The sequence below is a fragment of the Panthera leo genome, chromosome A2 (genome assembly GCF_018350215.1).
Source record: "Panthera leo isolate Ple1 chromosome A2, P.leo_Ple1_pat1.1, whole genome shotgun sequence".
Taxonomy (NCBI): Eukaryota; Metazoa; Chordata; class Mammalia; order Carnivora; family Felidae; genus Panthera; species Panthera leo.
In genome coordinates, this window is record NC_056680.1 from 100,893,887 (window position 1) to 100,920,749 (window position 26,863).

General features: G+C 41.6%; 1 protein-coding gene across 5 annotated transcripts in view; it reads left to right on the top strand.

Moving 5' to 3' along the window:
• Positions 1-26,863, top strand: part of NXPH1 (neurexophilin 1) — a 633,630-nt gene that overhangs the window by 94,774 nt on the left and 511,993 nt on the right. For 4 of the 5 annotated variants that reach the window (XR_006197112.1, XR_006197110.1, XM_042918775.1 and 1 more), the window contains exons 3-4: positions 20,062-20,313; positions 21,184-21,347. Coding sequence is in view for 3 of the 5 variants with exons in the window: in XM_042918775.1 (XP_042774709.1) it covers positions 21,294-21,347 (54 nt within the window). In the remaining 2 variants the exon portion in view is untranslated. Of the gene's footprint in view, positions 1-20,023; positions 20,314-21,183; positions 21,348-26,863 lie in introns of those variants that run through there. The other variant, XM_042918758.1, reaches the window with a different exon arrangement.

Consider the following 26,863-nt stretch of genomic DNA (forward strand, 5'->3'; position numbering starts at 1 on the left):
CCACCAAGTTTATGTGTGTACACCTATTTAAGTAATTTTCAACATTTTTGAGTACAAAGGAACATTTTTAATGTCCCCTCATCTCTAAAATCTTCATAATAGCAGTTGTATTTTTAGGATGTTCTGAGAAAACACTTGAAGACAAAAGCTATTATGAATTTAGCAACACTCTGAAATAAATTTGTATTTTTCACCACAATATATACATAGTGGAAAAATAATCAACTGTGTTTCTATGATACATAATTTGTATTCAATATGTAAGTAACTCTTGGTTCACATATTGATTCTGGGACTCCCCACAATAAGCTTGGGGCCAGGATCAGAGCATGGTAGTCTGGCAACTGCAGATATTAAAGAAAGTTGATTTACAACTGACAAATGGATAAAGAAGATATGGTTTATATATGCAATGGAATACTACTTGGCAATGAGAAAGAATGAAATCTGGCCATTTGTAGCAACATGGATGGAACCTGAGAGTATTATGCTAAGTGAAATAAGTCAGGCAGAGAAAGACAGATACCATATGTTTTCACTCATATGTGGATCCTGAGAAACTTAACAGAAGACCAGGGGGGAGGGGAAGGGGGAAAAAAGTTACAGAGAGGGAAGGAGGCAAACCATAAGAGACTCTTAAATACCGAGAACAAACTGAGGGTTGATGGGGGGTGGGGGAGAAGGGAAAGTGGGTGATGGGCATTGAGGAAGGCACCTGTTGGGATGAGCACGCGGTGTTGTATGAAAACCAATTTGACAATAAATTTTATATATATATATATATATATATATATATATATATATATATATAAAATATTTTATTTTATATATAAAAATATTTTATATATAAAATATTTTATATATATATATAATAAAAATAAAGGTGAATAAATGCTATGTCACTTAAAAAAAAGTTGATTCATTTAACTGTTATTACCAAGAGTTCTTACTTAATTAAGGATGGTAAGCAAAACAAGATTAAGCCTTAAGGACGGAAGCATATTCTCTCAGAAGATTAATTGATAAAAACAATACTTTATAATATCAAGTGACACACACACTTTTTCAATGTTTAATCAGAATCCTACCAGGAAGCTTAACTCTTTTTGGAATCACTTGATACCTGGAAGTAGGGGGTTGAGTAAATTAAATTGTAGTTGGTCATGATAAGAACAAGGCTCATAATGGCCATTTGTAGAGTAGAGATTGCTCTGAAACAGTAATATTAAAATGTGGCAGTGAAGCCACTCTGATAATATTAGAATTAAATGAGTACAATTTCCTATGATAGTAATTTGGCAAAATTCACTGAAAACTTTAAATACCTTGGCACAGTAATTCTATCTCTTGGAGATATGAAATGAATTTCAGCATTTTTTATGTTGTTAAGGAGTATAAAACAGTCTACACTTCCAACAACAGAGACATAGTTAAGCTGATAATCATCTTTTGACTGAATGGAACATTAAGCAGTCATTAAAATTATATTTACAAAGTATTCATTAGGTATAGAAATGTTATTTAGGAGGAAAATAGTATACCAAGCTGTACATATAATATGCCTGTGTAAATAAGTTTTCCCAGGTTTTTATAATAACCCTGAATGTCTTTTATAGTGAAAAATCAGCATGCCACAACTAAAGAACTAACATCAGTGTATTCCTATGACAAATGTACTGTAGCAATGTATCTTTGCTGCACCCTAGCAAGAGGTCAGAAAGTTCCTTTTTGAACCTTCCAATGCACGAATTGAGGAAGCTTGTTCTAGCTTTGGTCAGCTCTGAAGATTAGATTGTTCACTCTTCATTCTGATTCATCCATTCAGTTAAGGCCCATGCTAGGGCATTAAGGTGCATCGGTGAAGAAAATGAATGTGGCCTCTTCTTTGCAGGGTCGACTGAAAAGTGCATCCCAGCAATAAGCGGACATCTATTTCCACAAAATGTTTACCCAGTGATCCTAGGTCTACCCGTTTTGGTGCCACAAAGTATATAGAAAAATCTCTTGCTCAAAATAATTTTCAAATTTAAGAAAGCTATGACCATGCCTCCCCTGGGCTTCCCCCAGACAAAACACCCTCTTTCCCTTCAGTATTTCTTCAACTATATAGTTTTGGTTTCTCTTTAAATCCTGTTTGTCTTTCAGTTTTTCCATATTCTTCCTGGGGTATGGAATTCAGAATGATTTTAACAACTGCTATTTACCTATTCTGCTCATTGTGTGACATACTTTCATTAACTGTTTTGTAAAAAAAAAAAAAAAAAACCAAACAACCCACAGTTGATATTATTACTTTATGTTACTAGTGAGAAACTGATACAATGGTCAAGGACATTAATTCATTCTGCAATTGTTTAAGGAACTACTTTGTATTAGGCCTTCCTCAAAGAGATGGAGCTAAAATAGTGAATAAGGCAGATTGCATCCTTGCCTAATGAAGTTTATTATTCTAGAGCAGAAGTTAACCAACTATCACCCATGAGCCAAACTCAGCACTTGTCACCTGTTTTTGTAAATAAAGTTCTATTGGAACACAGACACACCCATTTGTTTACATATCATCAATGGCTCCTTTCCCCTTAATAGTAGAGTTGAGAAGTTCTGACAGAGACCCAGATGGACCTCAAAACCAAAAATATTTACCATATGGCCCACAAAGCCAAAAATATTTACTATTTGGCCTTTTAAAAAAAGTTTACTCATCCATGTTCTAGAAATTCGAGGATGTGTGGAATGGTGGTTAGTCATTGAAGGAGATTAAAAAAAAGTAAAGCGTTCTTTTTTTAAAAAAAGTTTTGTTTTTTTTTTTTTAACATTTATTCATTTTTGAGAGTGAGGGAGACAGAGTGTGAGCAGCGGAGGGTAGAGAGAGAGGGAGACACAGAATCTGAAGCAGGCTCCAGGCTCTGAGCTGTCAGCCCAGAGCCCAACACGGGGCTCAAACTCACAAACCCTGAGATCATGATCTGAGCTGAAGTTAGACGCTTCACCGACTGAGCCACCCAGCTGCCCCCAGTGAAGAGTGCTTTGTCAGGTGGTGATGGATGCAGTGGAGAACAAAGAAGCAATAAAGGGAGACAGGGTGTGCTGCAGTGAGATGTGTTGGTGTATGTGATGGAGACGGGGACTCTGTGAAGTGGTGACCTGGGAGTAGAGACCTGAAGGCATCTGGGGAGTACTGGGAACTGCAAAAACATTCTCAGGAGAGTGTCCCTAGGTTTGAGAGAGAAACGAAGGGAGGAGAGTGGGAGGAGATGAGGTCTGAGACAAGAGGGTCTGAGATAAAGTGGTGTGTGGTCTGCATGCCTTGGAGGCCATTTTACTTCTCCAGCTTTCCTGCTGCCTGATGTGAGAAGTCCTGAGAAGATTGGGGAGTGAGCTGACGGGTCCCCTGCAGTGATGCTCTGGTGGCTACATTGAGGACAAACTGGGGAAGGGCAACAGCAGAAGCACTGAGTGGGCTTACTGCGGCAATGCAGGCCACAAGTAATGGTGGCTGAAACCAGTCACACAAGGAGTGAATGACAAAGCAGATACTGCAATCCCAGATCTTCCTCACTCCAGAGTCCAGGCCTGTCAAAGATGGGTTTTAATCACAGAATCTGATACTTTAACTCTGGGTCATGCAAGGCAGCATATACCTGCAAAAGATCTAAATTCCCCATGAACTTTCTACATCGTGTCAGGAGGTTGGGTAACTCTAATAGATAGATCTGTAATAATAAGATAATTGCAGGGGCTGGTTGAATCCTGTGGGCAGTGCTCATTAGCTCTTTAAGTCAGAGCAGAGACACTCTTGATTAGCTAATTAAAACTGTGAAACACGCTTTCCAGGAAAAGGGGTCATATATGCAAGTACACAACATTTTACATATATTTTTTAGGGTGTTTACAACCTCTGACTCTAGGATTTAATGCTAAGAACCGATTCCTTTGGGGTTGTCTATGTCAGAGCACTGATGTGAAAGGTGAGAGTTTGAGCTTCAGCAATAAAGGAAGATGGCACTTCCCTGAGCAAGTGGGGAGATACTTAGGCACACGTGAACCTTGGGGCATCCCTTAAGTCACACAGAGCAAGTCACCTACAGGACTATTTGAGCCTGGATGTATCTCCTACTGTATTGAAATAAAATGAGATGTTTATTAATTATTTTTCAAAACAGAAATTTAATTTTATAAAATATTGTTCATTTCTTTGGTACAAAAGTAAAAACAAATGTTGAAATTTTTTTTTTAATTGAGTACAAAGTGATGTTACAGTTTCTTCTGAGCATCAAATGCCTTTGTTACATTTCTACTCCCATTTGTATTTTGTAAATGAAGAAATTGAAGTTGTTTTATAGGAAATCTAGATTCTTCTCCATTCATGGACTTGGCTAGAAATGGGAAAAAAAAAAAAAAAAAAAAAAAAAGCCCGTCAGGCCTAAATGATGAACTTTCTCCTTCCTCCTTTATTACCTGACTGGAGTTGCACATCAGTGTTTGGCTTTTCCATGAGCAGATCAAACTAGTTTATTACCCTGGTGTGTATCTGGATTAAAAAGATCCAGATTGTAATTCTATTTCCTTAGACAATGCTTTTTATCTGACCCAATCCTAGCACTTCTTATCTAGAAGCAAAGATGTTTTTCTCATTGTTGGATTACTTTGATACGGAGATTTGAGGAAGAGAAAACCAGAACAAGAGTAATAGAATATTTCCTTGAGGCACATATAGAGACTATCTCATGTCTATGCATGTTCAAGAACAAGGGGATTTTTTTTTTCTTAGTTGGTGCTATTCTGTGACATACCTAACATATTTGACACTTGGAGTATATAATTTTTTTAACACAAGCTTTTCTCTGCATGGCAACATTATTTGCAGTAATTACCATGGAATAAAATTAGAGACCTATGGCTTTCATCTATAAGGATGGTACATAAGGCTCTACATGTAAGTGGCCTTGTGTCCAGCCATTGGTTTGGAACGGTTTCTGGTTGCCTGATGTTGATCGTAATATAACAAGATTCTGCCTTAAGAATGTTGCCACATTTGCCTTGAGTGAATCTATCATATAAAGTAGTTTTGTCAGCACTAAAAAGAAGGGAACCAAGACTTTGTTAAACTTATAGAATAGACTGTATGGAAAGTTTTGTGTGTGCTAGCTATTGAATATTTCATACATGTCTATAAGTGTGGAATAATTTGATGAGACATGCTTTCATTATCATTTGGTAATGAGGTTTTGGGGGAGTAGGTGTCACCCACCTTAACCTTCTTTTGTGACCATTACTTCTAATAACAAGAACTGGAGAGTGTGCTCAACCAAGTCAGTTCACAAACATTGGGTATTCAATGGTCACCCTTTGTTTCCGTGTTTCCTTGGCTGTTTCTGTAAACCCAGCACATATATGTATAGGTCTTTCGCTCTAAAATACTCAACTGAATCAACTGTAAAGTATCTTCACTTTTATCAGAAAACAGGGTCAACCTTACAATTGTGTCAGTTTGCCAGGAAGCAATGGTTAATTAAGACTTTATCAATGGGAATGAACTACAAAGATAAAAAAGACTTTGAGTTCAACAAAAATAAGAGCCTTCAGAAATTTATTAAGTATTAAGAGAAGATAATAGGAAATATATTGGCTTTAAGATTTCAAAATCAAGCTATGAAGTTCCTGTTCCTTTTATTTAGGATTTATGTCTACTTTTGTAAGAAATTGTTAGTTTGGTTGAATAGGTGAGCTGGACAACAGAAATGCATGGAAAACGCTAGGTGGCGCTGGAGGACTGTCATAATTGACCACAATTAGAGTCCTTTACAAATCACACCATTGTCAGAATCAAGAAGAGTGAAATTTTACATTAACAGTGATGCAAATGATCAGATTTCTTTCTCTTCTGACTATGGCTTCACTCACTAAAAACCTAAGTGCAATTTTGTCATGAGTGAAATAGAGTTTTTGCAGTGCTCACTGGGCAAGAACTTTCCAAAATAAATTACAGTGGAAAAACAACATCCCTTTGTTTCGGATGCTCCCATTTTCAAATTTTGTTTAGCCTCAAAGGAGTGGTCTTAGTTTGGTTAACAGTCATAAACTCTTTGTAATCCACACGAAAATGACTTGATAGTCACCTCTCCAGTGACTGACAGTTTTCTTATTTTGTGCTTTTTTTTTTTTTTTAATTTAGAGGGTCACTGTAAATCTTGGAGCATAGCAGAGCACATGATGAAAGGTGAAGGCTGTTCCTTCACCCTCCATTTGCTCACGTTGTAAAAAAGAATGAAAAATGTCTGCTGCATAAGCTGATCTTTTTCATGTTTCATCTTCACTCTTCAACAGGAAAATCCACTTTATAATCATTCCACTGAGGGTTATTTTGTCCATTTTCATTGAAAGGTATCCACATTCTGGCAGTCAGTTAAGATTTGACGAAAGAGAAAAATAGTATGCAGGGTTAATTAACATTACATTTCTATTCTCTTTTTGAAAATGATAAAAGAAAGCATATACCTAGTTTTTCAATCAGCTTATTTGCCAGATTCCTCCACAATATCTGGAAAGGTTCTATCTCATTAATTCTAAAACCTTAAGACACAAGTTAAAAGTAGTGAACTTGAGATTTAAATATAAAAATACATAATCTAAAGATAAATAGCATCTTAGTTAATTGAAAGATCATTTTTCACAAAATTAACATGTGTCTAATATAATTCATCTTTTTTTTCCTTTCTTTTTTTTTTTTTTTTTTAGAGAAAGCGTGTGCTCAAGTAGTGGGGGAAGGGGCAGAGGCAGAGAAAGAATCTTCAGCAGGCTCCATGGACAGCACCGAGCCCAACTTGGGGTTTAGTCTCATGACCTCATGGTCATCATCATGACCTGAGCCAAAATCGAGTCTAAAGCTAAACAAGTGAGCCACTCAGGCGCCCCTAGTTAATCTTACTTTGAATTATAGAAGCTAAAATCCAAAATGTTTACATTGCATATTCACAATTTGCCATGAAAACAACTGAAAGGCATTTAGTGTTATATAAAATGAGAGAAGTAATAAGTAATATACAGTTAAATTTAACATCGCAATTTCATATTTATCAAAGATAATTTTAAATATTAAAGCACTTTGGTTTTATACACAAATCCTCCAGATATCTCAACATAACCTCAAATTTTGGGACAGATGATTTAGGTTGTAAGCTACAGCCTGAGGGCATCCTGGGTGGGTACTTGATGTGCCTAATGAACTACTGGACTCCCTTAACTAGTTGGTTCTTCTTTAAAACTTTTTTGTTTTTATTTTTTACTGTTTATTTATTTTTGAGAGAGAGAGATCACAAGCAGGGTATGGACAAAGAGAGAGGGAGACACAGAATCTGAGACAGGCTTCAGCACAGAGCCTGATGCAGGGCTACTACCCTCAAAACAGGAGATCATGACCTGTGCTGAAGCTAGATGCTTAACCGACTGAGCCATCCAGGTGCCCCACAAGTTGGTTCTTCTTATTGGAGAATATATTTCTTTTATACCATCATGTGTTGCCATATAACTTTGCTTTCTTAATTTTTTTTCTTAGAGCCCATGACCAAAAGTAAAGCAAATAGGATTGTCAGATTTTTGTTGTTAACTTTGAAAGATTCTATCATGTTGGGATACCTGTTACTAAATTATTCACTCAGATCCCTCATGGTGCCCAGTGACCATGAGGGTTAAGAAAGCTTTCAAAATTCACAAGATTTTCTATATTGAGGAAGTAAACAGAACATCTTTTTAACATATCTGAGGTATGGAGTTCATTTAGGCTCAGAAAGCACTTGCTTAATAAACTGTTCTTTGTTTTGTTTTCTCAAGATCAGAAATCTGAGAGGAAGGTCTTGTGGTAGAAAGAAGTCCAGTCCAAAGAGGAACTATATTCCCAGAGAATATTTGTATCTTGATTTTCAGAAACTCAAACTTGTAAACCATTACTGTTGGAGTTTGTGGTATTTGATGAGTCCTTGGAGATGAGAAGGAATCAAAATCAAAGAGAGTTAAGAATGATGCACTTTGTTTTGCTGATATTTTAAGTTAAATGATCAAGCCAATTGTGACACTAGTAGTTCATATGTTATTAAAGAGGAAAAGAAGAGAATTAAAGAACTACAATTTCACTGAAAAACAAATTCAGCAAAACCTCATCAATTCTGAGTGAAGAGATTGCAAAACAGCTTTGCATTAGGTTTTGAGTGGGTCTGTATTTTTATCCAGCAAGCAACTTTGAAGGAAACAGGAAAGGGCTAGATTCTACAGTCAGTGATTTAGATTCCAGCATTCTGGCATAAACTTGGACAGGTCAACCTCTTTAAGAATATTTTATCATAGTCTTATAAAAAGTATCCTACCCACATCCTATGGCTCTTGAGAGAATCAAAGATGATAATGTCTGATGAATGAAACAACTGTAGTATAAAGTCCTTTTCATCTATGCCTTCATCCCTTCATCATTTATTTATTCATTCTATCATATAGTCATCTTTCATTAAATATCCTCATGTATGGTGATATTTTTTTTCTCATCTGATTTTTCATTGGTTCTAAAAGTGTTATTTGATGGATAGAATAAACAGAAAACTAAAAATGCTAAGCTTGGTCTAAGATAGTTTTTTTTAAAACATCGAGTGTATATAAAAGTACAGTTTTTGAATCTAATAGATCATGTAAGAGAGGCCATGATGTTGAGGTATATATGATAAGCCTAAAATCTAGAGTAACTACACATTAAAAAAAAGAGCACCAAAAGTTGAGATTAGGATTCTTCCTTGGTTAGTTTCTGAGAGGAGAAAAGCCCTTGGATTACATGAGGAATTTCCAGACAAGGATTACTACAATTAAAATGACAGGTAAAAATAATAAATGTCCTCTTTTCACGAAATGGTCAATAAACTGTCTTAACTAAAGCAGAGGGCTATATGAGAAAATACTAAAAGATACATTTTGGGTAGGACCATTTCTTGAAGATTCTTAAAGTTTAAAGTGAGAGTAGAAATTTGACATATAATTGAAATTATAATCAGGCAGAAGAGCTAGAAAAAGGGGTAGCGAATGGGTAAATATTAATCCATCATGTATTTTCAAATACTATAGGCGCAGAATTGTATAAAAGCACTGACGGGGTTTTGCAGATGGAAAAGGAGATGTTGATTCTCTCTATTAAGACCTTTCAAAGTAGTTAGGAAGACGATTTAAACATAATAAGAAGTATCATTGAGGGCAAAATATGATAAAATGCCAACATGAGTAAACTGGTACTCATGGATGGTATAGAGACTCAGGTAGAAGGAAATTAAAAGAGATGAAAGAACATCCTGAAAGACGGGTCTGTACTGTGTACACACTCTTGCTTTGTACATTTCTTTCTTGAATCTGCTCTATTCAGCTTCCCCCATATCCACCCACTGAAACTCCTCTTGTTAAGGTCACCAAAGACTTCCTTATTTCTAAGTTCAGTTGGCATTTCCAATCTTACCTGACTTAACAAAGTGTTTGATTGGGTTGCCTTCTCCTCCTTCTTGGCTCCCTCCTACAATGGTGAGTACTTCTTCTCAGTCTGGTTTTCTGGCTCCACCCCACTCCTGGCCTCTTAACAATGAAGTGCTTAAGGCCTCTTTTCTTCATCTACACTGATTCTCTTGACAATCCCATGTATTCACATATCTTTTATGTGCTGCTAATATCTAAGTAATATCCAATTTTATATTTTCATCCCAAACATTTCTTCTGAATTCCTGACTCCTAAGATTAATGTATTACATGGATATCTAGTATACATCTCAAGCTTAGCACATTAACATGTCTCAGACTCAGCTTTTGATTTCTCCTCTCCCTCTGCCTATCTTCTTCTTTGACAGTCTTCCTAATATTAATCTGGGTACTCAGGGCAAAAACCTTGGAGAGAGCAGTGTCTCTCACATTCTACATTGACTCTATCAGCAAGTTATGTCATCTCCCTTCAAAATACATCCAGAATTGGCTCACACCTCATCACTTCTATCACAATCCATGTCACCAAACCATCACTGCCTCTTGCTTGGATTATTCCACTAATTCCTAACTATTCTTTTCCCACTTCAGGCTGCTTTTGGTGTGGTTGCAGAATAATGCTGTCAAAAGGTGAGTCAGATATGTCACTCTTTTGCTCAGTGTAAGGGCATCCTGTAGGTGCTTAAGAAGCCAAGTCCTTCCAATGCCCTTCAGATGCTACTTGTCTGCCACCTCTGACCTTATCTCTTTGCTGTCTTTTCCTGCTCTCTTTTCCTCAGGCACACTGGCGTTCTTGTTGTTCCTAATACATGAGGTGTACTCCTGTCTCTGCTTTTTTCACTTGTCATTCCTTCTGCCTGGATAGTTTTTACTCCAAATAGCCATATGGTTCATTCTGTTACCTCTTTCACTCTTTACTGAATTGTCATCTCCTCATGAGGCTTTGACCTTAATTGCTACCACAAGTGGTTCAGATGTCATTCTGTGAGATAGGGTTTTTACATTCCAATCCACCACTTTCTAAGGTAAGGTTTCTCAAAGTGCATTCTTCTGACAGTGTTTATCAGAATCACCTGGATGCTTATTAAAATGCTTCCTTTTCAACATCAAATCTTAGGCTAATAAATTGTAATAGAAAGTGGGGACCTGGTGATGTGCATTTTATTTTAGTAAACCTTCTAGGTGAAAACTAAGCAAACTAAGGTTTGGAAACTACTGTCTTAGGGTACCCTAGATAGATAGTAGCTCAAGGAATGCTTGGGGATGGGGCAGAGGAAGAAAGGTGGCATAGAAAAGGCTATAGGTATGGTTCCAGTGTTCTACACCCTATTTAACCAGAGAAGCTTTATGTTTCTGTTTTGCTTGTCACGTTTCTGAGCGAGGGCTCTCTTGAAGAAATAGTTTCTTGGAAAAAAATATGCAAAAATAGCCCTGTTAATGGATGTGGAAAGATAAAAGAAGGGGTGTGTGTGCACAATGTAATAGGGCAAATACATTATTTAGGAAATAATCTAGAGTTAGTATAAGGAATTGATCCATGTGGCAGGCAAATATTTATTGAGTATCTACTATGAGCTGGAAGTACACAGGTGAATAAGACATGGTGCACACCATTATGGTACTCACAGTAAAGAGGTTAGCTGGGGAAGACTACAGCCAGGGAAACCAACTGGAAAGTAGCTGGCCAGATATGCGATGATAGAGACACGGTCTACAGTGGCATGCGGGCGGACAACATGGATACTCTGAAGGGTGACCTGACAAGGCGGTGTGCCCAACTGGTCTGTGAGATACGTACAAAACGATGAGAGCTAATTCTTTTCAGTGTGCAGAGAAAATGTGGGTGCCACTGATAAATTAGGTTAGCTGTGACTAGGGACATGTGTCTCTGTTGGGGGGGCGGGGGTGTTGGGAGTATCGGTGAGTTCATTCTTGAACATTGTGTGTCAGACATTTGAATGAAGATGCCCTCTGGTAGCTGAAGATATTGGAGTGCAGTTTAGGTCAAAGGGGAAGACCTGAAAGAGAATACTGACAGCCTGGGGAAAGTTGGTGGGAATAGCCAGCACCGGAAACAAGAAGGAACTGCCAAAGACAGGACAAAAACTCAGAAAGGATGGTTTTTGCGGAAAATTGATGACATGAAAATTGAGAAAGGCCGTTGATTCCAGTGCTATGTAGGCTACAAGTTACCTTAGGGTCCTATTAATGGAGGGAGGGAGACACAATTCAAGGGCGTTTAGTGAGGTCTCAGAGATCATGAATGAAGAACCATTGGTGTCTATCCTGTCAGGAGATTAACTGTGACAGGAAAAAGTGCTAGACTTTTTCCTTGACCAAAGGTCTCCCAGTTCTACTTTCTGCCAAAAAGATTCATTCAGAAGCCCAGACCATAAGGCCTAGTGTCCTGTTTTTCTATGGGTTAACCCCATTTACCAGGTCCAGAATTGGTAGTATTATGATGATGGTGTTTATGTTCTTTTCTTGAACCCTCCTCTCTCCATCCCCTGCCCTCTTTCACCTGGTCCCAAAAACAGAGTGGATAAGGCCTCTGTCCACTCCTTCATCCTCCTCTCCTGCCTCCTGGCCCCCGCTTGACTGCATACTTCACATCCATCAGTTATAAGATCCTTAGAGCTGCCAACACACAACTGTATGTCTCAACTTGGGGCCTCTGCACCTTCTTTCCTTTGTTTCTGATCAGAATAAATTTTGGGGTAAGATAGTAATAAGAGGTGAAACAACAGAAATGTGAGATAGGATTTGGGGTATACCTGTGCAGGATGAAGCTAGAATTTAGGGACATCTGGGGACCTTTTGGTACCAAGGCTCAGTTGGCTCTGGAAGTGAGGGCGGTTAATAAATCAGTCCCTGAGTAACGCATTCAGGCTAGATTATTCATTCCGCCCCTGATTCTGAGAAGAGTCTCTGAGTGTGCTTTGGGTGAAGCATCTTACGTCTTCTAGCCTAAGCCTCCCACACTGGTCTTCCTTTTGCTCATTTTACTGCACTGAGCTTTGCCTCAAAACCTTCTCCAATTATGCACTGTTTGCGTACTTCCCAGAGGAAGACTTGTTATTCCAGAATATCTGGTATGCTTTCTTGCAAGAGGTGCACTAGGCTGTTTTCTGGGCACTGTATTTTCTAAGTGTGGCTCAACATTCAACTTAATCCAGTCTAAGGTAAGGCAAGGAGTACAAAACTGAATGACATAGTCCAGTAGAAAAGACGAATGTATAAACAGCATGATGTAATTGATTTAGTAATATATTTTAGTGCACAAATCTCTGAGAAAAGTTGGGAGGATGGGAGGTGATCTCTGAGCAGAGGTTTATAGGAATATTAGGAGCTCATCTAGAGGTTGGGTTGAGAGGATTCAAAGCAAAGGAAAAAAGGTGCAGAGGCCCCAAGTTGAGACATACAGTTGTGTGTTGGCAGCTCTAAGGATCCTATAACTGATGGATGTGAAGTATGCAGTCAAACGGGGGCCAGGAGGCAGTAGAGGAGGATAAAGGAGTGGACAGAGGCAAGCTCAAAGCAGTGTTCTGTGCCTCACTAAGGAATTTGACTTGCTTCTGTAAGCAGTGGGAGGCCCTGAAGAGATTTAAACAAGCGTGTGATATGCACACATTTTTGTTTTAGTTCTGTCATCTGGGTGGCACTGAGGAGGATATATGTATGGAGGTAGACGCTGAAAAGAGGGAGGTCAGTTAGAAGACCATTGTTGTAGACCAGATGACTGACAATATGAGCCTCAGTCAGTAGCAGAACAGAGAAGAGAAGAGATATAATTAGGTGAAAAGTTGAGAGGTATTAGTAATTTTACTTTTGATGTGTAGGAAAAAAATAAGGCTTAAGGGAATCTGATACCTTTATTTTCCAGTATATTAATGGTGTCAACTAATTAGTCACCTTTGGCTGCAAAACAAATAACACCAACATTTTGATAAATAATAAACATTTATTGCTCACTTTTGGATTTGTGGGACTACAAGTCAGCTTTGGTGGCTGTAGTCCAGATCACAGGTCAGGTTCCAGTCTGTTCCATGTGGTTTTTCATTTTAGGACCCACACTGAAGGATTCAGTTTCTACCTGGTGTGTACTGTTTTCCTGTTGGCTAGAGGAAAACGTTGCAAACATATTATACCTCTTGAAGACTCTGATTAGGATTGAAAAGAATCCTAAAGAAGGATTTCCTAGGAAGGAAGGAGAAGAAGGAAGGAAGGAGGAAGAAAGGAAGGAAGGAAGGAAGGAAGGAAGGAAGGAATGAAGGAAAGTAGGAAGGGAGAAGGAAAGAAAGAGAGAGGGAGAGAGATAAGAAAGAAAAGAAAGAAGGAAAGAAAGAAAGAAAGAAAGAAAGAAAGAAAGAAAGAAAGAAATTTTGCATATATGGGGAGGAAGACTCTCCCATTCCACTGTGAGGTCACTTAGCAAAGGGCATGGGCTTAATCCTATTACAAGTAGAGAACTCCAGAATCTGTCACACCAGCCAACAGAATATGTGTGTAATGTAATGGTATATAATGTATTCAGTTTTAGACATATTAATTCTAAGGGTCTCTGGGACATCTAAGTGGACATACAGACAACCAGATAGGTGGGTCAAGAAAAATACGAGAGCTAGATTTATGAACTAGTTGGTCATTGGGTGGGAGTAGTAAATAAACCCATGGAAATAGATAGGATTGCCTGGTCAAAGTGAAAACAGAAAAAGAGTTACTGATGGCCCTGAGAAGCGCCAGTGTTTTGTGTATGCAGATGAGCATGTAGATGATCTGAGAAGGAATGGTTAGAGGATTAGCTGAAAGACCTGAAGAGAGAATGGAGATACTGAACCGGAAATAGAGAAGAGAATTACAAAAGGAGGGAGAGAATGAATGGTCCAGGGACTCTCAGGTTTATTTTAAGAGATGGAAAACTGGAGTGTGAGGAAGTAGACCTTCTTATCTCACCTGACAAGTTTCCTTTCAAAACTAAATTGCAAATAGATGCTCACAGAATCACTAGGGAAACAGTGGGATAACATAAATAAAACCTAGGACATGGTTCTTGGCATGTGCCTAGCACTCCCTAAATGGGTAGTCATTATTATCCTATTGAAAGCTGTAGACCTTTGAGAAACTACCCCACCCCCAGTTTAAAATACAAAATTTGATGTTACACCATTTTGCTTTGAGTTTTATCAAAAGCATCTTATTATTAGAGCTAGAAGCAGCAGAAAAATGTAAGAGTATGTGATTTTTATGGCATCACCCTTGAAGTTAATTATGGTGAAACTCTGGTGTAGCTGTTTTCATTAATTTGATGGTAAAAAGGGAAATTGAGGGGGTTGTTGCATCCCTGTTATATCTCCTTTTTTAAAAGATGTCTAATCCAAGACATTCTTATCACAATGATATTTGGTTGAAGCAGCTTTGCTCCCTGCCTGTATAAGTCATATTGTTTTAAGTTCTGTTTTCATATTGCCCAATCAGGATAAAAGCTGGAAAGGCATGTGTTTCAAAATAGCCATGTACTTTAGATTATAGAAATGAAATATGCATTTGCAGACTTGTTTCAGTGTTCAGGTAACCACAGGGCTTGCAGCCTTTGTCCTCATAATTTCTTCCATCTCTGTGTGGTTCAGAGCCCCAGTGTTCTTTCTGGCTGAAAGCATATACTGTGTTTCACGTTGTTAACAGAACATTGGTTATCAAGTTCTTTGTCTTTAATGATTTTGTTTTAGGGAATTGTCAATTAATAATCCCTGGAGGGGCTACCATGAAGAATTTTTGTAACTAGATTATAATGCAAAGGTTTGCTTAGTCACAGTATTTTTAAAAATTTTAGTTACGATTTTTGGGCGATGACCCCAATCTTCCCATCTTTTATATTCAACTACCTTTTTAATGCTGACTTTCTTCAATTTCTCTTATTGTATTCATTCTCTTTTTAAAGTTTGTGAGTATAATTAAAACTACCCTACCTTTGAGAACCCTCTGTTCTCACCTAGCAGAATAAATGAAATATGGATACAAAGACTGAGCATATAAATTACCTCTAAAAAAGAAAATGCCTTCCACATAAAGCTTTTTGATTCTCTTTATTTTTTTTTTTTTATTTCAGAGCTTGACGGTTATTTTTTCTCTCTAGTCCAGTGATCTTGTTATTAAAGCATTCTTGTAAAGGTAATTTAGCACACATGCCTCATAGTTATTAACCAAGTTCTACTACATTCAAATACCAAATCACTTTGTAAATGATACTTCTTTCCTTCCACTAGCAAAATAGCTTGGGGCGTGGAAGGGCCAGGGAGTTTCTTAGTTGTCCAGAGTGATATTTTAAAATTCTACAAAAGTTAGTAGAAATGGTTTTTGGTTCTTTTAAACAAATAATGATAAGTCTAATAGAGATGCCATTTTGATTGCACATTGTTATAAATCAATGACATTAAAAACATGCAGAACAATTTATTTGAAAAAAATGATGTAATTAATACAATAACACCAACCCTTGACTTAGAAAAAATATTGAGAATGGGCACAGAAGAAATGCACAAAAAAGCTCTCACACAAACCCACTTGCCTAAAATCTTTGCAATGCACTGAAGAGAATATATTCTTTTAAATTGTTAATATTTTTGAAAATCATAATGCTGTATACAGTTGTTATTTGTGAAGTAGGTTTTTAAAACCAGAGATGACTTTACATTTCTTTAATCATACAAAAATAGAATAAACACATTTTACACATCATCTAATCCTACTTCTTTATTATATAGGAGAGGGTATTGAGGCCAGAGGAATCTTCAGGCATTTGCCCAAGGTCATCAACATGCAAATACCAGGTTATACTGAGGTCAAGGCAGAAGGATAATGCATGCTTTGTAAGTGTTTTGGCACTGTTAGGGAAAAAAAATAGATACAATGCAGTTACTATGTACAAAGCGATATAATTTGGCCTGAAGCTTAAGCAAGACCACAGCTGGGTGCTTCATAACAACAGTTTTCTGGTTTTATTTGGATTTTGGGTAAATGATGATGATATTTATGCATTTTAAGACAGGTTCATTTTAGGACAGAGTTTTGTAGAACTCAAAGTTAATGTCTTTCTTTTCCCCAGCTGCAAGATAATTCAAACTTTCAACTCCTGCCCTTTCTTTCCCCCTCAGAAAAAGAGCCATACAGCTAAACCAAACCAAATCAACCAAAACAACAAATTACGGTTAGTTAACAGAATAATCAGTGTATCTCAGGTGAATTCTAATTTTAATTTCTTCTGGTTTTCATTTTCAGGAAAAATTTTTTAATATCACTGCTTCTTTTCTGTTAGCTCAGTTTAATTATTTTAAAAGATATATTTCTTGGAGAAGAATATATATTATTACTTTATACTATTCATATCAGATTGAATCAAGTAGACTTGGGGAAAAGCAGAAGACAGAGGACTTGGTTTTACCATGGTTATCATTCATGCTGAGTTCATATGTGTATTAAATTGCCTCACACACAAAACTGTGAGAGTGATTTCTGAAAGGATTCTCAACATAAACTTTTCAGAGTAAAATCTGAAAAAACTGGCACAAATACTATACTCTTTAAGGATAATCACACTTTTGTTCTTTCTAGGGCTGATTGTAGATGTATTCTAAGAGTGCATTTTAGAGTAAGGTAATCCTTTAAACAGAAGAATGTATGCAAATCATGTCCTTATCATTTTTACTTCTTTTTAAAGCAAATGATTAGGAGAGAAGGAGGGTGAATGAGCCATCCTTGTCTCCTATTGCCTCCCCATCCCCCCAATATTATGCCATTAAAATTGGAGAGGTTTAGCAGAAACAAAAAATAAGTTTTACTTGGCTTAGTGTCCTTTTATAATTGAGTACTACAGGAAATGAAGATTCTAGCAAAGATACAAAAAAATGACAATCCACTGCTGTTTCATATCTCAGGCCAAGTGTCTCATAGGATCCGGTAAGAGTTGAATGTCTGGGCAGAAGGTCTCAGGTCATTACCATAAAAAGCTCTTTGGCTCCCTCTGTCACAGAACAAAGTGTCAGACCAGTTCCCATTACTAGGTGCCTGTGGTGCTTTTCTTAAATAATCAGTCCCATTCAGACAGAGATTTTAAGGTCCTTGATCGTCTATTTCATAAGCAGTAATTTTGAAGGCTAAATGGCACTAGAGGCCGAATGTTTTTGAAGTAAGGTTTGAAAAAGAACTAGGTATATCCCAAAGCTGGCCTGATTCTTTATCGCTTTTCCCAAAGGTCATATTCCAAGTTCAGCTCTGACAGCACTGTACCTGGGCATCAAGGGAGAGGCAGACAACATTCACTCCAGTCCCACCTCCAGCTTGGGAACTTACGTACAAGTGGGGATGAATTTTAGGGTGGCCTCTTGAATCCTGGAGGGTGGAGACAGACAAAGCTTCAGCCTCAGATATGGGTGCCCTAAAGTTTATTTTTCTTCTTTAAACTTTTTAAGAACATGAAAAACCAGGTAAATGAAGACAGCCAAGATAACATTGCAACTATGCTATATATAAATGTGCATTTTTTCCAAAGTGCATTTTCGGAGTCCCACTTAGAAAATGTGCTTCACTGCCTTACTCTGCATATGCCCCAATGAATTCCAAGAGGTCAGGGCTGCAGAGTACAACTTTTGAGATTAGAAGAGTTTGCTCTTTAAAGAGCTATTTTTAGCTGGAAAGGAAAGTGTAGGCCTCAAAGTGCCTGGCAGTATGTCCTCCAGTGGGGATCTAAATTGGAGGTCTGATTCCAGAGGAAGGTCTCAATGGGGCTCTTTCTGCCTTTGCTGCAGAAAAGGGTGGTTCTGCTGATTGGCAGTGTTAGGGGCTGGGTGGGGGGGGGGGCGGGAGGTTAGCAGCTTCTCCAGGGGAACTCAACCTGTAGTCCTCTAGGACCTATTGTGTCTTGGCCCCCAACCAGCTGGAAAGGGTGGAACATGAGGTGTTCAATAGGCACCCTGGAGGAAAGGACTCCCCAAGACTCATTAAACAATCATGATTCTATTTTGATGCCATCAACTAGAGGTCCTGAGATAAATTTCAGCCCAACTCTTACAGATGGATGATTATGGAGCCTTCACTGTGCAGAGGACATCATTCCAGGTCAAGCTCTGGTGAAGCAGGGCTGGGAGAGGTAACCAGGGAAGTGGGGGGAAGAAGAGTGCTTTTTGCCTTGCTCACACTTGTGGACCGAGTCTGGGCACCGTGAAGAGGTGCTGGCGGCCTGGCCAGCAGTAGAAGGGCCTGGTCCTGGGATTTCACCCCGGGTATGGGCGACGCTGGCCTGAGGATTGCGCGCTGGAGAGAGTGAAGGGAAGAAGAAAAGGGCAAGGTTTGAGAGGAAATGGCGGGGTGAGGTAAAGACAGAGAAATACAGAGATGGAGAGAGTCAGAAATCCTGAAAGAGACAGAGAAAGGTAGAAAGATGCGGCCGAAGGACAGGCACAGAGCACAAGAAAGAGAAAGGAGATAAAAAGACGATACCGAAAAGAGAGACAGCAAGGGAGAAAGGGAGAAAGACAGCGAAAGTCAGAGCGAAGAGGCTGAGAGTGGGAGACGCTGGTTGGTAGGAGGTGTCAGGAACGAGGGAGGTGGCGAAGGCTCAAGGCATCCACCGGCGTCCCCCCTCCACCCCACTCCTCCTCTCACTCGCCCAGCCCTCGGCGAGGAGTCGAACGCGCAAGGTCGCCCAGTCCTCTCAGCTGTCGCGCGCTGAATGGCTGGCGGTCCGCAGCGCCCCCGCATCGCGCCCCGCAGCCACAGGTCGGTGGCGCCCCGCGTCGGCGCCCGAGGCGGGCTGGGGGGCCCTGCACCCGCCTGCTCCCGTTCCTGCCCTACGCACCGCCCCACCACGCTCCCGGTTACTCCTCTGGCTGTCGCAGTTCTCCTCACGCCCCCCGGGGACTGGGCGCTGGGGCCACCAGAGACACCGTAGGAGCCACTTCTCCCTGCGAGTCCGGCCCTCCGAGAGCCTGGGAGCGGGATCTATTTACTCGGGGTATTAATTAGTCTCTGAGGAATCGTTGACCCACTCGCCAATGTAATTGCCAGTGTCGGGAAGGTAGGCGCCGCGAGCTGCGGACCTACGGAGAAAGAACGGCTTCGTCGGCGCCCCGAACCCCAGCGCGCTCCAGAGCGTCCCCCAGTGGCCGGGCAGGACCGTGCACGGGGCCTGCGACTCGGCTCTGGAGTGGTTCCTTGGCTTCCCAGTGTCGCGGTAGACGTGCAGCTACTCGTGCGCCGGGAGCCTGCAGGTCTTGCCACCTCACCCCTCCCTGAGAAACTCGGACCGTTTGCGCCCGCCGTGTGGCTTTTTTCTTCCGAAAGGCCAGTGTTCCTCTCTCGAGTTCAAGTCCAGTCTCCTCCCCTTAAGTCATTGCCACCATCCTTCGGCAGCTTGGGAAGGCAAGGAGCCCCGGGCTGCGTGTCCCAGAGCCTGCGCTGGCAGTCCCAGTCTGTCCGGCACATTCGCTTCTCCCTCCCTCTCTCACTCCCTCCCTTTCTCTCTTCCTCTCTTTTCTCCTCTGCTTCCCCCTCCCTCTCTTGCCTCTTAAGTTTCCTGCACCGTGAATCAAACTGTGCCGAGCCTAGGCTCCCACGGAACCAAGCCTGAGCGCCACCCGGGCACTGAGACGCGGACTCCGCCGAGGCTGAACGAGGCAGCGGGACCGGTCCGCGCCTGAGCATGGAGATGAAGCGCCAGGGAGGGCATGTCCGGGGCGCCGGAGACGCCAGGCCCGAGTAGCTCCTCCATGGAGCCTGCCCAGAGCGGTACCTGCTCGCCGAATTCGCCCCCAGTCCTGTGCGGTACGTACACTTCGCCTCCACAGTCCCGGAGAGGGTATTTTGGGGCGGGATGGTGGGACACCAGAGAGGGGCGGCGGGCAGGCCACTGGTTGGGGGACAGAGTGCGCCTGGCGGGTGACCTCACAGACCGGGGCAGGCTCCCACTCTAGAAGTTAGCGATTGACTGTGTCCCTTGGCTCGAAATAAAAAAGTAGTGGCAAAGATGTGCTTGTATGCGCGTGTATCTCTCTTTGTGCAGGGGGCTCGAATGGGTAAACTGAGCCCGGCTTTACTGTATGCAAATTGCATTCCTTTTCCCCACCCCCACTCCACCGAACGGGTGAAGATACCCAGTACCTAATCCTGGTCAGCTCTACCTACCCCTTCCTCTTCCCGTGCCACCCCCCCCCCCCCGCCCCAGTCTCTCTAGCTCGCTTTCTCTCTCTCTTTCTCTCTCCATCTCTCTGCTGGTGTGTACGTGTGTGAGCCCTGCCAGGGCTGGCGAAGAACCAGCCGCCGCCTTTAAGTCCGAGCCGCCTGGCCATCAAACACTGGGGCAGGTCTCGCTGCCAAAGACGTTTGGGCTCCGAACCAGCTTGCACGCGGCTCTGTGAGCCCCGCCACCTCCTGTCTCCACCGCCGGGGAACACGCACCCGAGGAGCGCAGGGCGCAAGGAGCCCTTCATCCTCCTACCCTCCTGCCCGCCTGCCTGCGGACCGCGCGCTCGCTGCTTTCAGGCGCTGGATTTACTTGCTTTTCAATTTTTCCTGCCCCTACCCACTTCGGGTGTTTGGTCCACCCCTCCCTTCCACGACCCCCTTTCCCCGCTTGGTTGCCAAGCCTAACCTTGCCCGCGTGGTCATGGGATGTCTAATTTCATTTGTATCTAGGCTGCTGAGAGCGCTCCTTGCTCTGTAAAGTGGATGTCAGGTGGATCTATGTTTTTGAAGGAACAAAGACTCAGCGAAAGCACCGCCGAGGAAGTTTGAGACGCGGGAGGATGCAGGCTGCGTGCTGGTACGTGCTTCTCCTCCTGCAGCCCACCGTCTACTTGGTAAGTCGCTGCGGATCCGGCGCCCCCGCAATCCCACCCTGGTCGCGAGGCCAGACACCCAGGGGCGCGCGGGAGGCGGGTGAGACTGCCAGTTCAGCGAGAGCAGCGTTCCTAGCGACCGTGTTGGAACAACTTTGGCAAGCTGGTGTCTGGATCCCTGCGGGATTTTCCGGGGTTCCCACCCTCACTTCTTGCTCCGGTCCTCCCTCTCCTGTGCGTGATTCCGAACATGGTATAGGGTGCCCTAGACCCCCAGAAACCGAGGAGATAGTGGGACGGGATGCTTTATGGGGAGACAGGACAGAGAGAAAGGGTGTAAGACATGGAACTCTCATTAGTTCATCCAGAGTTTAAACGAAAGGAAATGGAGGTAGAGAGTGCGGAGCACGAATCTGCCCAGGTCTGTGACTTTGAAAGTGAATCCACCCACCTAGTCCCCCAGTTTGGAGGTATGGCACGTAAAGAAGTACAGGTAACTTTGTTCGACTCGTAGGGTTCACACAGGACAAGTTAATCAGATAGGAGCACCACAAGCGATCAGATCAGAAAGAGTTAAGTCAGGGGTGCCCTGGCAAAAACAAATAGTGGCTCTCCTCCCTAGCTCTCCTTTCCACCAAATAACTGAACCCCAGTTCCAGCGCCGATCCCCTTACTAGGGAATGGCGGACCTTGTGGTCAGGAAGGGAATACTAAACAGAGCCAGCTGCTGCCGTGTCTTTCTGGAATGGAGTTTCGGGGGTCCGGATTTTGCACACAGTTGGAACTGGGGTGGAGGTGAATTGGTAGAGGTGGGCACCGCGTGGAGCCAAGACGGAGGGAGCAGTTTCTCCTAGCTGGCTACAGGGAGGGCCAGGGACACTCGCACCCTGCTGGCAAAGTTGTGCTCTGTGCACCGACTCCCCATAGCTTATTTCACAAGAGCACACAGAGGGCTCAGTGAGTTCTGACTAGGGGCGAGGAGCGCTGGGGCGGCCTGAGCTCTCCGACGGGGCTGGATAAACGGGATGGGGCGGGGGATGGGGGGGTCGGTGCGGTCCCTCAGTCCCAAGGGTTTCAGAACCCACAAGCTTGGGAGCAAAAGTGTTGCTAACCTGAGAACATTTCCCAGCTGTTGCCCCGGTACATGTGACTGAGGGGCTGCTAGTTGTGTGAACTCTGTGTATGTTAATGAGTGTGTATGTATACGCGTGTGTGAATATGTATGTGGGGCGTGTGCATTCCACGGGTTTCAGCTTCAATCCAAGAACCCTCAGTGTTGCCTGTCTTTGCATCTTTATCGCCTATCACAGCCGTGGACGCCAGAGGGCGCTGCGCGTCAGTGTCCTCGCCTACAGGACACCTTGGGGTAAACAGGTGAAAGCCAGGGCAGCCAATCCAAAAGAACAGCCTTTCTGACTCTGTCACCGAAGTCTGTGCTTTCCTAGACTGGAACGCAGACAGAATGTAAAAATTGTCCTTCCCATTTACCATCTTCAATCATTCTTGCCCCCATCTGTGTCCAGTCAACCCACTGACATTGAGAGCCCAAAGACCGAGGACAGAAAGTTTGACCAGAGAAAATAGAGAAATTGTTTATTGAAAGAAGGGAGGGACGGCAAAATGAAAGCTACAGAGGAGGGATATTAACGATTCCCTTGACCATGGAAAACCTTCTGCCCCTTTCCTCTGCATACCTTTACGCATGACCTGAACCTCAGGACTGTTCTTATTGTCCTTGGACTGTGCTCACACACACGGCAAAGGCTCCCGACCGTGGTGCAGTTTATTGCTTGGAGCAAGTATTTCGATAGTCTGTGAAATAATCTATCAAAAGCAGAAGTGAAATCAATACGTTGTGTTAAATTTTAAATGTGTTTGTTGGCAGTTAAACCGTTTTCCACTCATTACAACAACAGTGCTGGATTTATTCTAATGCGCTGCGTTCTCAACAACAAGCGCATTAATTCTCCTTTAATTGTAAACTGGGAGCATTTGAAAACCATTCAGTGTGCAAATTATGCTGATTCAATTACCGTTTAGTTACAGACTTCATTACCTGAATGCCTTTTGGCAATACCGAGAAAGGAGACAATTTTTCCAATCTCACTCAAAACAATACAAAATGTGAACAATAAAATAGAGAAGGTGATTTAGAAGTCCATCCTTTTCTTTCGGATCTAAAGTTGTTTTGTGTGTCGGGGATTAGAAACCACAAAAACAAAAGGCTGGTGGCTGTGACCCAAAGTAGTATTTCCAGGGATTGTAATCCTCTGGTTATTTGCCCACAGAATTCCAAGATGTTTTCCTGGAGGAGCAGAGAGCTGATTTTTACCATGGAAATGAGCTTAAAAGGGTGAATTGGACAGTCAGGACAGGTTGGTTCTAGGCAGTTAAGGAAGTGGAGAGCCTTGATTAAAGCTCTAGGGCAGCGGGACCAAGAAATGGTCAAAGCTTCTTTCTCCATCTGTTTAAAAACACCTCATACTGTAACTGAATTTATCATTTATTTGTAGTTGTACCTTAGAACATCCCAGGTCTTTGCCAGAAACTACAATAGATGCATGCAGTTTATCAGGAGCTGCTTGAAGTTATACTCCAAGAAGGCAGGGGTGGCAAAACCATTATTTTATTTTATTTTTCTCCTTGAGTTGCCATAGCCAAGAAGGAGTTTAATGAGTAATTTTATGTCTTTATGAGTTCACACCACAAGGTAAGTGACAGGGTGCTCTGTTTATGCATTGCCTTCTAGCTGATAGCACAGTGCACCTTCCTTTCCCTTTTCAGCCCCTGGAATCCCAGTTATGTTTTCCAAGGAGTGATCGCTACATTATGTCCAGGGAACAAGATTTGTTTAGGTATTTCTTACACAAAAATATTTGTGCTTCTGCCTATTGACGAATACCTTAAATATTCCCAAATTGTGGATTTTTTTTTTTTTTTAATGAAAACCAGTTCTCTGTAGAGAGCATTCAATGCTCTATTCTTAAGCCACAGTCTCCTGCCTGTATTTGGGTGAATGTTCTCAGAGTATGTTTCTTGGCCCAGAGTTCTTTGAATGCCTGTTCTAGGTTGAGGATTTTGAGTGTTTTTGTGTTTATTGTGAGATGAGTCTGTCCTATTTCAAACTGGAAGCGAATTTAGTACTGCAAAGGGAAGTTAATTAGAAATGTGTCTACAAAGTAACCTTCTGAAGCATATTAGCTGGCATATTAAAAAATCACCACAGGGCTAACTCCAGCCATAAAAGCAGGGGAATTGGAAACCATTAAAAAAAATAAAGGCAAGGAAATTTTCTGTCCATTGAATTTTGTGTATTGTAGATTTATTTAAAAGTCTCAATTCAGCAGGAGAGGAACCTATGGCATAACAATACTTGTGTAAAAAAAAAAAAAAAAGTCCTGCAATCTTTATTCTCCTGTCAGTTCTGGACTGATTCCCAGATGTTTCAGTATGACAGAATGGGTAACAGGACGATAGCATTTTAACTGAATTGAAGCACACGCTGGATAAACTAGGAAAATGTGGTTTCTGGTCTTGAAGAAAGGGAGTCCTAAATTGGGTCATTCTCAGTGGATCAAACTGAAGGATAGGCCAGGGCACTCAGGGAGAGCACCTCCCTGTAGAAAGCAGAGGTGTCTTGTCGGGGGCTCACCTATGGCAATTTTCAGAGTTGAGAACTGAGTCTAATGAGCAATCCCTGGGCATGTCAACAAAAATGTTATTCAGAAATTGAGTCCAGGGAATGTGACAAGGGGTTGAATGATGTTATTGTGGTCAGTCACACATCCACAGTTCTGTTCTCATGAGAAGGGGCTCTTCACTCTCCAATTTAGGCCCCACTAGTTCTGATAGGAATTAAAATCGCTAATAATCTGGTTGCTTTTTTAACCAATATGGGCATGAATTGAAAAATTCTTTCCAAACCTTGTCCTTAAAAAAGATTTTGAGTCAGTTATTCCCTCAAAATTAGAGTGTCCTTAAAATATGAGTTCCACACCAATTTTTAACAGAGACTAAAGAATGATTAATAAATCCATGGAATACTACCTCCACACTATTAGAAGCCAGACCGTTTGGGTGAACTTCACGCAGTGTGAAGATGGCTGTTAAGAACTGAGGAAGCTGAGGAAAAACAGCAGGAGAGAGACCACCAATCTCTGTCCTTTGGATTAGGTATAAGCACTTTATATCCTTGGAAAATTAAGCCACTGCCCACTGAAAATTTTACAATTTGGGTTTATTCCTAAAAAGAAAAGTGCATTAACTACCTAACAGTTATTCAGTGTTTTCTATTAAGCCCAGTTCTTGGAGACAGTACTAAAAGTTCCCCGCCCCTGCTGCATTTACAGAGTTTTCTATCCTGGGTCAGCCTTCCTGATACAGGATTAAACCTAGATTTTTGAAGAAGACTGTACCCCAGCAGCCTAACATGAGAACTCATCAGTCCCAAGACATACTCTAGGGCTCTGTGGGAGGAAAAGTTGTTACTATCCCAGGTATTTTCCTGAAATGTTCAACTATCCATTGACCAAGAAAGCTCCCTGGGTGGTAGGAAGCGCTTGGGTGGGTTGTCCTTCTGCCACACTTCAGGAGGATTATTGTGGTGTGGGGCCTTCTAGTAATAGCTTCTGGGGGAAACTGCCTTCAGTATCAGAAGGGGAGAACCAGAATTACTCCAACTTTCTCAGCTGTTTTCCCGGAAAGCCATTAAGTTCGTGGCTCTTCTTTGTGTGAAGTTGATTTCTGTTTGGCTTTGAATTGTTGACTGCTATTTCCTCCTTAATGAAAGTGTTGTCTGGGTGAAAAATGTATCTGGTGGCAGGGAAATTGGTTGATTTTTTTGAGACAGGTGCCCAATGTCCTACTTTTTTATATGAGGGAAAATTTTCTGCAGACTACAGAAATTGACAGCATTGTCCAGGTAATAACCACCGTGGACAATATTTTCAAAAGGACATTTGAGTGATGAAAACATTTGGATATTGCTTTTTCAAATAAGCAATTTTCTGTCTTGGCCTTCTTTGATTTTATAGGGGGTGAGGGAGAAGGGACCACCGATTGGCAAAGGGACGCCTTCCTGATCTCTCCCAGTCCTGAATTATCGAGGCGGTCCTCAGCTTCTCTTGGAATTCCGGGGTCTGAAGAACCTAGAATGAGTTTGGCTCTGGCGGCGTTTGTTCAAAGAGTCAAAAGGGAATCTTGGGAATGAGAAATAACACTCTTGTTGCACCCTTGCGCCCAGAAAGAAAGCCGATAGAGGCTCTGAAAGTTTGCTTGCTTTCCAGTGGCAAGTTAGGGAGTGTGGATTCTTTCAGAGTTTTTTGTTTGTTTTTAAATAAGATGCCTAGCTTTGATTCGATTCTGTAAAGTTCCCTTAAAGCAACCAAGTCCTGTAGGATCTTCAGATCTCATTCTAAGACCTTAACAGTCTTTAACTATTTTAATTAATGGAGGGAGGCGGACTAATCAGACAGGCGAGGGGCGGTCGGGGTCGGCTGCGTACAGGAGCAGCGGGGTGGTAAGTTGGGTATACTCTC